Genomic DNA, 14,319 nt, shown 5'->3' on the forward strand with positions numbered 1-14,319 from the left:
GGCGGGAGGGAACCTTTGCCTGCCTCTGAGGCCCTGGGGACCAGCGCCCAGGAGTCAGAAGCAAGACCGTGGTGGGTCTGGCTCAATGCCCCCACACCCACCCATGGCCCTCACCTGGTCAATATACACGGTCGTGATGGCCCCTGAGTGGCCCTGCAGGGTGAAGAGGCAGCAGGAATCCTCCAGACGGAACACCTGTGGCAGAGAGAGGCCTCAGGTGCTGGGCTCCTTGGGGTTTTCTTTTAATTAGAGGATAACTGCTTCATAATACTGCGTTAGTCTCTGCTTGTAAGTGTTAGTCAGCTGTGAGTATACACGTCTCCCCTCCTTTCTGTCCCCTCACACCCTCTTGTCCCACCCCACCCCCCGAGGTCTCCACAGAGCACGGGCTGAGCACGCTGTGTTACACAACAGCTCCCCACTAACTAGCTACTTCCCACACGGTAGGTGCGCGTGGCAGTGCTCCTCTCTCAGCTCATCCCTCCTCCTTCCCCCGATCTGTCCACAGGTCCGTTCTCTTATGTCTGCGTCTCTATTCCTTCCTTCCCTGAAAATAGATTTATCAGTACTATTTTTCTGGATTCCACATATATGTGTGATTATGTGATACTCATTTTCCTCTGATTTCTCTGGGTTTTTCCAAATCACACTTTGGTCAGGAATTCCCTTCCACAGTTCATCCAAGACACCTCCAGCCTCTCCCTGCCTGACTGACCCCAGATGCCCCCCACCCCTGTGCTGGGCCACCCCGTGCCCAAGAGATCGTGCCAACACGTACTCTCAGCGTGTGGTCCTGGCTCCCAGTCACAAGGCGCCCGGCAGCTGCCTTCAGGGCTGTGATGGGCTTCTGGTGTGCACAGGGCACGGTGTGGGTCAGGTGACAAGCCACCTTGTCACTGCTGCTGTACACGGGGGAGGCGGGGGAGCTGCCCCGCCCCGGGGCCCCTGCGGACAACAGGCCAGGTGAGGGGCCTCTGAGGAGACACCTGCAGCGGCCCCCGCGCTCCACCCCTAGGTGAGGCCCCGGCCTGCCCAGGTTCCTCACCTCGGAACTGCAGGGGGCTGAGGGCAGTGTGGGTCTCCAAGGAGAAGAAATCAAGGGAGCCGTTGAGCCGGGCGGCCACGATCCTGAAAGACAAGAGCAGCTGCCAGGGGGCTCGCCCTCAGAGCCCCTGGCCGTGGGGCTGAGCGCCATGGGCCTCGACAGGCCCATCCCACCGGCCGGGGAGCCGTGGGGCCGTGAGGGACTCAGCCAAGACGGAAGCACAGGTGCAGGGACCAGGTGCAGAGCAGGAGGGCCCTGGCCGCAACGCCGGCGTCACCCTCTGGGCCTCAGATGCTTCATCTGTGAAATGGGAACAAATGTGTGCCTTGTGGGGGCACAAGGAGTAAATGAGCTGATGACACGAATGAAGTGGTACCTGGGGAACATCATGAGTATGACTGGAAATTCAGAGTCTGGGGGAGGGGAGTCTCCCCTCCACAGCCCGGAGCCACAGGAGAGGCTTCAGTGGAGAGAGCAGCTGAGGCGGGGCTGTGAGGAGCCACAAAGGCACTGCTGTCCTACGACAGAAGGGCAGCTCCGACACGAGTGCTGCCTGCTCCGTCTCCTCTTTCCACACAGAAATAAGGATTCTGCCCACTGCCTGGGAGTCCTAGGCACAGGCTGATGGCAGAGATGAAGACGTGTGTGCTCTGTGGCCCCAAAGCTGTGAAGTGAGTGGGGTTCACAAGTTTTCAGCCCAGGAAGCTGAATGGTCCACAGCAGAGCTGGGGCAGAGGAAGGAGAGGACGGAGCCATGCACTCTTGAGAGCTAGGCTGAGGCATGTGGGCTTTCCCTAAAAAGGCAAAAAACCACCAGTGGGGGAGAATTTCAAGTTCGGGGGAAGCCAGTGAACCTGGCCAGGCTGCACGGAAGGATGTCAGCTGAGGCTTGAGCAGAAAGCCTGGCCGTGGCGGGAAAGACGGCAGCAGCCACAGAAACTGACAGCTCAGGGCGAGGGGCGTCCCCACCGCAGAAGACAAGGCTCAGCTCAGCTCAGACGCTGGGCCGCGCGCTCAGGGGCCGGGAAGAAGAGCCAGCCAGCGTGATGGGCAGCTGAGGCGGTCACCAGAGGCACCTGGGTGGGCGAGCCCTCCGTCTATCAGCCAGAGGTGGGGGTCCCAGTCTGAGTAGCTGGGACCCCCCACCACCACGGAGGCGATGATGTGATGGCGCCCTGGGAACACCTAGCCAAAAGGCATGGTGAGGAGGGAGGCGAGAAGGGTGTGCAGCATCAAAGGGGAAGGCAAGTTTTTACAAGGCGGTAGTTCTAAAGATCCGTTTTTCTGGAACTGAAAACCCAGAAGGGTCAGTAATGATGGGCTACCTAGACAAGTCTGACCTCAGAAGGTGAGCGGAAGATTGCACTTCACACTGTCAGTGGTGAAGGGCCCTCTTTTCACTCCCTACCTTTACCCTCTTGAGTTGTCACCTCCCATCAAGGCAGACTTCCTGCAGCTCACAGGTGTGAGGCGTGTTACCGAGAAGAAAGTCAGGTCACACCAGGGAAGGGGAAGCAGAGCTCGACCTCAGTGTGTGCGGAGCTGGGCATCTAGGGGTGAGGCAGGGGTCCTAGCGCTCCCACCTTTTGTCCAGGAAGACGAGGGCCGTGATGCCTGACGACACTTCCTCACTGCTGCAGCGCAGGGTGCCCTCGATGGCGTCCCACACCTGGGGGTCCAGAGGCTGTGAGCACCTGTAACTGGGAACACCCAGACCCCCCCTGCCTCCCTCCAGCCGCCGCTGCCCACCTCCAGCCGGCCACTGCTCCGCCCCACCACGATGAGGCTGCCCTGCAACTCCAGACTCCAGATGGAGCCGTCTGCGCTGGGGGCCCAGGCGAGGGATGGGCAGCTCTTCTCTGTAGGAAAGCCAGCCTCCTCCTCAGGGGCCAGGGGGAACGTAGGCCCGGGAGAGGGTGGGCGAAGGGCTGGCGTGTGCACGGGAGCCATGCCCTCCTCCTGGTACACGCGCTGCACCAGGCGGCTGAAATCGTAGCCTGCGGAGTCTTGAGCACGGCGGCCCGCCCGGTACCGGGGCTCAGGCTGAGCCGGCTCGGGGAGCTGCGACCGCGCTGAGAAGTTGGTGTCAATCAAGCAGGTGAGGTCCGGCTGGTCCCCAAAGAGGGCAGGTGGTGGAGGGCCCCGGGGCCGGTGCCGCAGCGGAGGGCTGTCCCCAGGCTCCTCCGGGCCACCCTTCCCGCCGTCCGACAGCCGTTCCCAGGTCTCCTGAGTCTCCAGCCCGCTGCCAACACCGCTGTCCCGCCGCTGCCTGCCAGGGGCGGGGCGACTGGGTGAGGGTGGGGCCAGGGTGAGGGTGGGGCCAGGGTGAGGGCGGAGCCGGGGCGGGGCGGGGCACCTACCCCGGGTGCGGGATGCGGGTGAGGCAGTCTCCGGTCTGCGCGTCCCATACGCACACGTGGCCTGCCAGGCAACAGCTCACCAGCAGCATCCCATCGCTGGCCAGACACTCGATGTCCTGTGGGAGCGTGGCATGGACATGGGCACTGGCGGCGGCACGGGTCGGCCCCCGGCGCCCCCGGCCCCGCCCACACTCACCATGAGGTGCCCGCGCAGCACCAGGGGAACAATCTCCGTCTCGGGGGGCGCGTAGCCATAGTCGTCGCAGGGCAGCTCCCCCCGCCGCCGCCGGCCGGGCCCCGCGCCGGGCTGCCCGTAGTTGCGCGGGCAGAGCACTCGGTACAGGCAGAGCAGGAGCAGCACAAGGACAATGCCCGAGGCCAGGCCGAGCGCCGCCACCCTGCATCCGGCAGAGCCTGGTGAGACCCGCCCCGGCCCCTCCCCCCACCCCTGCGGCAGCCCTACTCCCCGCCCCCCCCCCCCCCCCCCGACTCGTGGGCCTTACTTGTAGAGGGTGAGGTCTCTGTGCGCCTGCGCCGTGCCTGGCCCCTTGGGGCTGGCCTCCCAGAGCCCACCCTGCCCGGGCTGGGGTGGGGGCCAGGCGCTGCGGCCGTCCTGAGGGTGCCGGCCCTCCAGAGCCTCCCGCGGGTTCAGGCGGAGCGTGACCGGGATGACAGGCAGCAGGCTGACGTACCTGGGCCAGCAACGCTCAGCCTCAGCGGAGACACCCTCTGAGGGCCTGTTGCTGCCCAGTGCCCTGTCTACTCTCCCCATGGGACTTGGCCTGACCTGCCAAGCTCCAAAACCATCCTCCCAGGACAGTCTTCCCAGCAGTAGGCTCCCCTCCCCCCTTCAGCTCTGGCACCCCAACCTTGCTCTGTCACAGACGCCAGCACCCTAGCCATCACTGCCACCTGTCACCCATTCTGGCAGAGTGGAGGTGAGGCGTGGATCTCATTTTGGCTAAGTAGCCAACAGCGACCTATGACCTCCCAGAGCGGGGCCCAGGGACTCAGGCTGTGGCTACTGGGAGCACTGCTTCCTACTCCACAACCTGATGGGTGGTTATTTGGAAGAATATTCAGAATTCAAACCCATGGGTCTCCCTCCTGAGGGAAGGGGTGCTCTGGGGGCAGTGAGCTGACACAACCAGGTGGGAGGGGGGACCTGGCTCAGCCACCCACCTCTTGGCCAGTGTGATGTTGTAATAGCTGAAAAGCGTGGGCCAGTGGCGGAAGGACAATTTCCTCCAGAGCTCCTCATCCTCAGGCCCCCAGGTGACCTCTGGGGCCGGGCTGTCATGGATGCCCTCGGCTGGACCCCCGGGCTCAGGCGGCTCCCCCGGCAACGTGTGGTTCTCGGGTAACTTGGAGGCGTCCGGCGGGAAGATGGAAAAGGCAGGGTCTGGGCGGCTGGCGGGCAGCACGCCACCAGGCACCGGCAGAGGGGCCAGGCCGCCCTCGCCCAGTGGGCTCTGCTCCGTCACCTGGGCGGCCAGGCACGTGCGCAGCCCGGCTGGGTCCGTGTACACGAGGATGCCGATCCAGACCACTGTGCCGGCCTGCAGAGGGAGTGGGGGCTCAGCAGAACCCCAGGGATGAAGGGGCAGCCCTCACCCGCTGCACGCTTGGCCCTCACACTGGCAAAGTGGCAGGACCGGCCTCAGGCCTGGGGGTGGAGAGAGGACACAGGCCACCCGTCCCTCCCCTCTGCCTCAAGTCCTCTAGGACTGGGACCAAATGCACCCCCGGACGGACCCAGCTCCCTTTCCAGGCTCGGGTCTGAGTCCTGGCCAAATAGAGAGAAGCACCCCGGGTCTGATACAGAACTTTCCCCCCTAACCGCCCCCTCAGCTTGGGCCCCCACGGTCAGCAGAGCCACAGGGACCAGCTGCCTGACCTGCTCCAGGGACACCACGGGTCTCAGTCCTCAGAGGGCCTCAGCCCCGCCCCCCTCTCACTTCAGCCAACCTTGCTCCTCCTCCCCGCTGCCCAGCCAGCATTTCCCACTGCCTGCACAGTGAACTCTGACTTGGGGAACCACTTGGTTCCGTCCCAGAGCACCCAGGTCACTCTGGGCAGACTCCTCTCCCTGATGACACCAGCTGCTTCTCCAGAGACAGGCTTCCCATCCCCAAAACCACAAGGTCTGGGCAGGAGGGGAGGCTTCCAGGGGCCATGAGGGCCTGGGGACCACCCCCCTCCCCCAAGACAAAGGCAAATGGCAAGAGGGCCGTTGAGTGCAGGCCTGCGGGTGGGGGTGGCAGGTACCATGATGAGGCGCTGTGCCAGGCGGGTTCGGGCCAGGAAGTAGATGACACGCAGCCGCTTGGGGAGACGCAGGTTGCGGAAGGAGGACGGCTGCAGTGTGATGGTGTGGGGCGTGGATGGCCGCACAGTCGGCTGCCGCTCAAAGCGCGTTGGCCGCCCCACTGGCTTGGCTGGGGGCAGGCAGGCCTCAGGGGGCAGCCGCTTGTTCAGGTCCGCCAGCTGTTGGGGGCGCAATGGTCAGGGCCCGCAGCCGCGGCCCAGAAGCTCCCACCGGGGGCTGCGGCCCTGCCCCAGGCCCCTGAGTGCTGCCAGGACTGAGGAGGAGGAGGTGGCAGGGCGGGGCTCAGCTCCCTCCTACCTCCATCCGGCGAATGTCAATGGACAGGACAGTGGTGAAAAACAGCATCTGAAGGAAGAAGTCAGACACCAGCCCCACGACAGCAAAAAGACAGAACTCCTGGAAAAAAGCAAGTGAGAGGACACTGCGACCTCAGGGCCCAGCGCTGGAGAGCCAGTTCCCTGCCTGCCGCGGCCACAGCCCCACGTGGGAGCCCCTGGACCACAGCCATGGGCCCTGACCACTGCACCCCAACAGCCGGCACCCTGGGTGCTGCAGGGCAGTTTCCTGCCAGGCACAGCGGGGAGGAGAGATGCTGGCACTTTGACATCTGGGAGCTGCCAAGGAGGATGCAGCAGCAGCTCCCTCCCTCCCCACGAGGGGGCAGCAGAGACCCCACGCACTGAGCCCCAGCAGCCTGCAGTACCCCAAAAGCCCTCCCTGAGGCCCCGGCCTTGCTCAAGTGCCAGGGACCAACACCTACCGAGAGCCCAGACCTGGCCTGGTTTGGGGGCTCTCAGAAATTTCTTATTCCTGGCCAATGACTACGCTGGACCAATGAAAGGAGAGGAAGAGCACAGGGGAAAATTAATCCTACCTAGAAACTGAAAAGGGGAATCTCTTTTCTCCCCAGGCTCTGTGGATAGACAGAGTGTTCTCACCGGTTTTCCTCCCCTGCCCTTGGTGAGACCTCTGGTGCATCACCATGGCTTCTACTCAAATGTGGATAAATGAAGGGTGGACCGCACGGCGGCACATCAGCCCTCATGTCCCAAGACCATCCGCATCCTGTAGACGCCCTCTGGGGGTAGAGTGGGGAGCCTGGGGGCCCTGGGCTCCTTCTCAAACCTCAGCAGGCCTGCCAGTCGTGGGGAAAGGACAGGAAGTGACGTCTCCTTGCTCCCTTCACAAAACTCCTCCCAGAACCGGCAGCAAAGGTGGGCTTCCTGTCAGTGGAGGTCCACCCTCACCTCTGCTCACAGCCCCACGGCTCAGCAATGGGCTCCACGCAGCCCAAGCTGCAGACCCAGAGGCCTCACCTGGATGGCAGGCACAAGGGTGAAGTAGCCAATGAGGACGATGCCCAGCTCTGTGGCCATGTTCTTCATGATGGACCAGCTCTCGCTGCTCAGGCCTGGGGGGGACAACAACAGGGCCACAGGGCAGCATGTAACCTTTGTCCGCTGCATGTGGGCCCATGACCGCATGGCCCACATGAGACAGCCGCCCACCAAAGTGCCCCTAAGGACCCTGCTCCGGGTACAGCTCTACAGGGAAGGGGGGCCTGGAGGTCCAGAGGAGAGCTCCGACCATCTGAGGAAGCTTGGAGAAGTGGGGTGCTGAGCTGAGCAAATCCAGGAGAGCCACACGTGCCCAGATCGGCACGTCCAGCCTCGCACGTGGCTGAGGGGTCGAGGGACAGGAGAACCAGCTGTGTCCTACCTCAGCCCCTCCCGGGCCCCATAGTCGCACATTTAAACCTCTGAGCGCCTAGTGGGCAGCGGCCATTTTCCCTGGTCTCCTTGGAACCCCACGTCTAGGGCAGGGCCTGGCCTCTCACACAGGCTCACAAAGCTTTGCTGAGTGAGGAACAGCCTGCCCCCAGCCCTGTTCCCACAGACACGGGCCGAGGTGGAGGAGGAAGAGGAGACCTGAGAGTTCAGACCTCTGGGCCCAGGCTCTTTCCTCACTTTCCCCAGAACCCAGCTCCCCAGCTCCCGCCACTAAGGCCACACGGGTCTTTCCTGGCAGCCGTGGAGGCAGCGTCTCTGAGCTGACCAGCTCCAGGAGCCTGGGCCTCACATGATGGAGTGGGGCAGGGAGAGAAAAGACCAGCTGCCAGCTGGACAAAGGGTCAAACACGTGAGGCCGCAGCAGAGGCGGTTTGTGGTCTTAACATGTGGACCTGGACAAAATAGGGCCCTGGGCTCCATGGCTGAACAGGGCTCACGCTAACAAGCGGGCGTCTTAGTGGAGGCCAGGGCGAGGGAGGCCCCTGGGCTCCCCGTTCCCTTGGCAGGAGGAGGTGCTGCCATGCCCCCCACCCTCCCGTTACCTTGGGCGATGCGCAGCTTCACCTCGAGGTCCACCGGGGTGGAGACGACGGACTTGGTGAGCACCAGCACGTTCTCCAGCCCGATGACCACCACCAGGTAGGGGAAGATCTCCCTGTGGACAGGGCAGGGGGAGAGGAACATGCTGAGGGGGGCCCCCAACACATGGCTGCTCCTCAGCAGGCCTGGGTCCTGGGGGCCTGTGGGGTCTGGCCCACAGTGGGGGCTGCCAAGCAACTCCCACATCACAGGACTGGAACCCCACCCTCCTGGAGGCCTCTGTCTACATGGCTCACAGCTTTCAGGCTGGCTTCCAAGTCGTGCGGAGGAGCCAGCCACCATCCTGGCTCTCCATCTGTCCAGCACCGTGGGAAGAGGCCCCCCTGCCCAGCTGCCAGAACACAGCTCCCCGGCCCTTCCCACACCACACCACCAGTCAGAGAAGCCCCCACCGCAGCATGCCAGGCCAGGCCATCAGGACTAAATGGAAGGGGACACCAGCCTGAAGCCCTACTCGCCTCTGGAGAGAAGCTGTGTGTGGAGAAGGGCGATCGTTTCTAGAGAAAACTCGCCTAGCTCTCTCAGACCACAGGCTCCCGCTCCCTGACTACGAGGAACGCAGGCACAGGGAACCCCCGCCAAGCAGGACGGCACTGGGACCCCCGCTGGGGGGTGCCTTGAGGAGGCAGAGAAGACAGCTATAGCTGAGGGATGATTAGCATCATCAGGTCTAGGAAAGGAAGCGAGTGTTCTACAAGCAAGGGAAGGAAGAGGAAACACAAGATCGCTGTTCCTGGGAGCAGCCGGACAAGCAGAGGCAGGGCACAGGCCAGTCAGCCGTGATCACTAACAGGCCCGCATGGCCCAGGGTAGGACCATGTTTCTGAGAGAAATGGAAGGGAAGCAAACGGTGGGAAGGTGACAAATCAGAGCGTGCTTATGGCCTGTATCTTTTAAAAAGCTTACTCCAAAAAAAAAAAACAAATCAAAAGCTTACTCCAAAGTGACCTACCAGGCAATTTAAATGTTTTAATATTAAGAAAGGAAGAAACATACTGTCTCTATGTCACACTTATCTACGGCTTAAGCCGTCGAGAGGCAACATGCACATGTATTTAAAATACATAAATACATGGTTGGATGGCATCACTGACTCAGTGGACACGAGTTTGAGCAAATTCTGGGAGATGGTGAAGGACAGGGAAACCTGGTGTGCTGCAGTCCATGGGGTCGCAAAGAGTCAGACACAACTCAGCAACTGAACAAATACAACTTACACATCTGTATACCCTCAGACACACAGTCACACACAACACATACCCATATATATGCATAAACACATATATACATATAAATACCCCTTATACACACACAGAAACATACACATGAATATACACATACATACATACAGCTATGGATGTATTATGTGTAAATATACATATGGTTTGTATACACATATGTTAAGCCACGTAACTCAAAAGAAAAAACACATACCTCTTAAGTGTCAAAATTACCATGTGAAAATATGGGGTAACAGCAAGCGTCCAGCGCAGGGCTGGCCGAACACCCAGAGGTGCAGGATGCTCTGGCCTGCGGGCCCACCCTGCCACCCAGGGGAGCCTGCTGGGACCTACCCGCCATTGAGGGTGGGCGTCAGGCCGAAGAGTGTGCAGAGCCCCACAGACATGAGCAGCGAGCTGAGCACCGTGACCACGGCAGCCAGAGCCAGGCCCCACTTGGACTTGACCATGTCGATCTTGCCTGGAGGGCAGAGAACGCATCAGGGCAGCCTCTCCCCAGAGCCTGGCTCACCAGGCCTGTAACCTGAGAGCTGGGAGGGGAGTGCGCAGGCCGGTCACGGAAGGGAAGGCCCTGGTTTGCGCAGAGAACGTGTACCCTTCCGTCTCAGGGCACAGTGTCCTTGGAAACCCTTCCCAGGAAGGGACTTTTCCTGAGTAGTGGGAGGAGCCCTGGACCCACCCAAGCCCCTCAGGCCCTGCTGGGGATGAAGCCCCAGCTTCAGTGACCATCAGGCACATTCTACATCTCCGCCTGGGCCCCTGAAGAGGCAGGGAAGGGGTGATCTGGAAATGCCCCTATTAGCTGGGAGAAAGCCCCGGCCTCCGAGCGTGGACCTACGTGTGGAGAAGTAGATGTAGGCGAACAGGATGATGTAGGTGGTGACCAGGGGGATGAGCTCGGCGATGCCAATCTCCTCCTTGAAGTGCACATGGACCAGGCTCTCTGCCCTGAGGCTGCAGTTGGGGCTGGGGTGCAGCAACATCAGGCGGGCCCGCAGGCTGCCCAGGAACCTGGTTGGGGGCAGGAGACGGACCGTCCCTCTCTGTCCGGGGGACAAAGGCAATCCCTGACGCAAGGTCCGCAGGGGATGCCCTCCAGTCCTGAGGGGGATGGAAGAACTAAAAAGTTGGCCCAGCTGTCTCAGAGCGCCCCGGAGCACCCCACTCCCAACCTATCACTGCGCTCTGATTGCCACAGGCCCGAACAGCCCATCGGGGGCCCCTGCATGCCCTCGCCCCTTGGGGAACTGTCTGCAGCGCTCTCCCAAGTCACATGGGGCTCGGCAGTCATCAGCTGGGGACTCCCACCAGAGGCTCCAGAGAGACCATGGAGGCACCAGGACCCCGAGCTCGCCATGCCTGCCGTCCCCCCTGTTCTTAACCAGCCATCAGGTGGCCCCCCTCAAGCGTGAGCAGACAGCACCCTGAGGGACATGAACATTTCAGCAGAAGGCCTGAGAACTCCGAGCTCCTGGGGGCACTGTGGACACTCCAAACAGAGAAGCCGCCTGCCGTGCCGCAGCCCGGCCTTACTTGGCGTGGTAGTGCTGGAAGACCAGGGTGATGGTGTATGAGACCAGCCGCTTCCTGGTGTACAGGCTCACCCCACTGTACTTCCCAGGGACGCCAAACAGCAGGTCTGCAGAGAGAGGGCAACAGGTGCTGACGAAGGAACAGCAACTACGTAGACACACCAAGGACCCCTCTCCACCCCACCCTGAGAAACTGAGGGTAACCCCAGATCTGCCAGAGCAGCCTCTGAAGAGGACGTGGTGACTGACAGGCCCCCGATGGCTCTCAGGGGACTGTCCTGGCACCTTTGAGTGTGGCCGAGGTCTGCAGGGTTTTGGGCTCGTGCTGGTGGATGGTCCTGATGATGTCGGGGTCCGCGTGGAAGCGCTCCCTGTCATTCTGCCAGAAGTTTCCGGGGGACAGCAGCAGGCATCCATGCTCGGGCAGGAGGTTGCGGAGCTTCCTGAGGCCTGGCAGCAGGTCAGTCACTTGCAGGCACACGTCCTCCAGGCTCCTTGTCCCGGAGCTGTGTGGGGGACAGGACGAGGCGCTGCTGAGTCTGCCAGCCCCCCGCAGCCCCGCACATGAAGCTCCCAGGCGCCTGGTGTCTCAAACGGCCGAGGGCAAGGGAAGTTCTTCCAGGGGCTCAGCCACCACACCGGGAGGCAGCCTGACCTTCCAAGTGCATGTGGAGCCCCAAAGCCCAGCCCCTCCGAGGAGAGGCGTGCTCGGGAGCAAGCATAGCCCCCTCACGAGAACCCCTGCAGTTCAGCAGGCAGAGGAGGCAGGGTGAAAACCAGGGGCCGTGTGTGGTCCAAGGCCTCAGTTAACCTCCACTCGCACTGAGGCAGCCTGCAAAGCAGCACGCCCCAGAGCAGCACTGGTGGGCTGGGACTCCCGGAGGGGACCCCTGGGCACAGCTGGCTTCTCGTCAGGTCGGCCACCATCACACTCGCATCTCACGAGCCCTGGGCAAGAGCCCTCAGGGCCACCAGTCAGCCGGGTCTCGGAGAGCCTGTCCCAGGGTCGGCCGAGTGGACCCTAGTCTGTGTGAGGCCTGGGGACGAAGCTCAGGGCTCTCCCTGGGCTATGGGCACAGGTCAGAGGGGAACACAGCTGCAGTGGACCCACTGCGTGCTGAGAAAGGCGAAGCGAGCTCACCCACCCTCTCAATCTCGCAGAGCTGGCTGGCTCGGTGGATTTACGCCAAGGGCCGCGCCCTGCCTTTGGTGCGGAGCTGGGTCGGGAAGGCTCGGCCCCGGCACGGATACCTGTCTTTCAGCACGTGGTTCCGAATCTCCTCCACCAGCTGGAACGCCCTCGACAGAGGCGAGCGGAACACATCTACTGCCAGGAGGTTCTTGTGCCAGGGAGACACAGAAGACTTCACAAATATCTGCTGGATATAAGCCACCGGGGCCCCCACGTACTGCGGAAGAGATGGGGGATGGTAGAAAGGTCAGTACTCTTGCTGGGAAAATCCCATGGACAGAGGAGCCAGGCGGGCTACAGTCCACCGGGTTGCAAAGAGTCGGACACCACTGAGTGACTAAACCACCACCAGAAAGGTAGCTCAGTACAAGAGGGAGAAACGTGGTCCGTTCTGGGTAATGACTGACTGAGCACCTGGTGTGGGCAAAGCCATGCGGGGCCTTCAAACAGCCCTTCAAACACGAAGAAGCCCAGGGACGTCCATGGCAGTCCTGTGGTTAAGACTCTGAGCTTCCACAGCTGGGGACTCGGGTTGGATCCCTGGCCAGGAAATGGACCCCACATGCCAAAAGTAAAGATCCCGCATACCCACAAAGATGGAAGATTCCGCGTGCCACCATTCAGACCTGGTGCAGCCAAGTATTTAAAAAATAAAAAAGAATCTGTTCTTCCACTGCAAGGGGTGTGGGTTTCATCCCTGGTCAGGGAACTAAGATCCCACATGCTGCATGGTGTGGCCAAAAAAAAAATTGTTTTTTAAATGAAGACGTTCACAAGGGCCTTCTCACCACTGAAGAAAGCACTTTCCTACATATTTCTCAACAGAACAGCAACCACAGGCCATAAATTGAGTCTGGCACCTGTTTTACTAAATCAAGTTTTCCTGGAACAGAGCCACGGCCACCCCATGTCCACACTGTTCTGCTTTCAGAGAACAGTGAGAGGTGAGAGTTCACAATAGGCAGAGAGAGCCTTCACAAGACCTGTGTTATCCAGCCCTTGACGCCAAACGCCTGCGGACCTGCCAAGAGGCCACAAGCTCCCCACCGGTAGAGCCTATTGTGCTGACCCTGGTAGGTCAATGGATTTTGAGCTCAGCAGACCCAGTTTCAAATCTCTGCTCTCCAAAGTGTGTGGTCTTGGAAATGACTTTGATGTCTCTGGATTTCAGTTTCCTCAGTGTGACACGGGGATAATGACATTCACACTGCAGCATCACTAGGACGCACGTGTACACACACACTCACACATGGACGCATAAGCAAGCACAGGTGTGGCGTGTCCTCTCACTGGCCCACACGACTCTCCTGTGAGAAGCAAAGCGACTCCAGGTCTCAGGACTCGAGCAGGATGGTGTGAGGATTCATACCCAGATCTCACTGAAACATCACACTTCCCTCACTAGAACCTGCCATATATTCTTAAAGGCACTTAAGTGACAAAGTGACACACACGTAACAGGCAAGGAATGACTCCCAGTGGTGGATGTGGCGGGGAGCAGCCCCAAAACAAGACTGGACTGGCCGTGGCAGGGTTACGGCCAGGAGGAGCTGAGTGGGGGCCACGAGGTGGTGAGGAGGTGGGAGGTGGGAGGCAGGAGGGGGCAGGGGCAGCCCAGGGTGTCCTGATCCAAGTAATGGAAATCACAGAGCAATGCAGGGGCCGGGATGACGCCTGACTGAACTGTCTGGATTTTAACCAGGTGACAAAGAAAAGCCCCGACTGTCTCAAAGGGAAGGGCGACCTTACAAAGCAGTGCTCCAGGACACCCCCTCAAGTTAGGCCGTCATCCACCCAGAGAGAGGGAAAGCCAGCCCGCAGCCCAGGGGTGCTGTGAGGTGCCGGCTGGAGGAAGCCGGGCCTGGTCGGGGATGGGAGGACGTCCCGACACCTGTGCGGCCGTCAAAACTCTGAAGGGCAGGTGTGAGGAGAAGAGGACGGCCATCCACCATGCAATGACGCCGTGCGCCAGCGTGAGCGCGGGCCGAGATACTGATCACACACAGCGCCCCAGGCACCACCTGAGCCTCGGTGAAGTGTGCATTTCTGACAGGCTCTGGGGACAGAAGCTTCACCTGCTTAGCCATCTGCACAGACGAGGCCGGGCAGACGACGTCACGAGGTGCAGAGGGACGGGCACAGAACGGATGTCACCTGAGCTCCTCGACTCGACGCACCTCGCAGCTCCACAAGGAGAGCGGCCCAGGGCTGAGCACCCTCCAGCCCCTCT

At 61.2% G+C, this 14,319-nt stretch overlaps 1 protein-coding gene across 1 annotated transcript in view; it reads right to left on the minus strand.

The window, feature by feature from the left end:
- LOC122424269 (SREBF chaperone) overlaps nucleotides 1–14,319 on the minus strand; it is a 99,098-nt gene that overhangs the window by 750 nt on the left and 84,029 nt on the right. The window contains exons 4-21 of the mRNA XM_043441863.1: nucleotides 12,149–12,306; nucleotides 11,183–11,403; nucleotides 10,899–11,004; nucleotides 10,204–10,376; nucleotides 9,699–9,825; nucleotides 8,067–8,179; nucleotides 7,051–7,145; nucleotides 6,032–6,130; nucleotides 5,674–5,892; nucleotides 4,588–4,964; nucleotides 3,909–4,097; nucleotides 3,602–3,803; nucleotides 3,406–3,521; nucleotides 2,795–3,314; nucleotides 2,629–2,714; nucleotides 1,046–1,128; nucleotides 779–945; nucleotides 115–195 (exon numbers count right to left, since the gene is read on the minus strand). Coding sequence (XP_043297798.1) covers nucleotides 115–195; nucleotides 779–945; nucleotides 1,046–1,128; nucleotides 2,629–2,714; nucleotides 2,795–3,314; nucleotides 3,406–3,521; nucleotides 3,602–3,803; nucleotides 3,909–4,097; nucleotides 4,588–4,964; nucleotides 5,674–5,892; nucleotides 6,032–6,130; nucleotides 7,051–7,145; nucleotides 8,067–8,179; nucleotides 9,699–9,825; nucleotides 10,204–10,376; nucleotides 10,899–11,004; nucleotides 11,183–11,403; nucleotides 12,149–12,306 — 3,132 coding nt within the window. The remainder of the gene's footprint in view (nucleotides 1–114; nucleotides 196–778; nucleotides 946–1,045; nucleotides 1,129–2,628; nucleotides 2,715–2,794; nucleotides 3,315–3,405; nucleotides 3,522–3,601; nucleotides 3,804–3,908; nucleotides 4,098–4,587; nucleotides 4,965–5,673; nucleotides 5,893–6,031; nucleotides 6,131–7,050; nucleotides 7,146–8,066; nucleotides 8,180–9,698; nucleotides 9,826–10,203; nucleotides 10,377–10,898; nucleotides 11,005–11,182; nucleotides 11,404–12,148; nucleotides 12,307–14,319) is intronic.

The sequence above is a fragment of the Cervus canadensis genome, chromosome 22 (assembly GCF_019320065.1).
Source record: "Cervus canadensis isolate Bull #8, Minnesota chromosome 22, ASM1932006v1, whole genome shotgun sequence".
Lineage (NCBI taxonomy): Eukaryota > Metazoa > Chordata > Mammalia > Artiodactyla > Cervidae > Cervus > Cervus canadensis.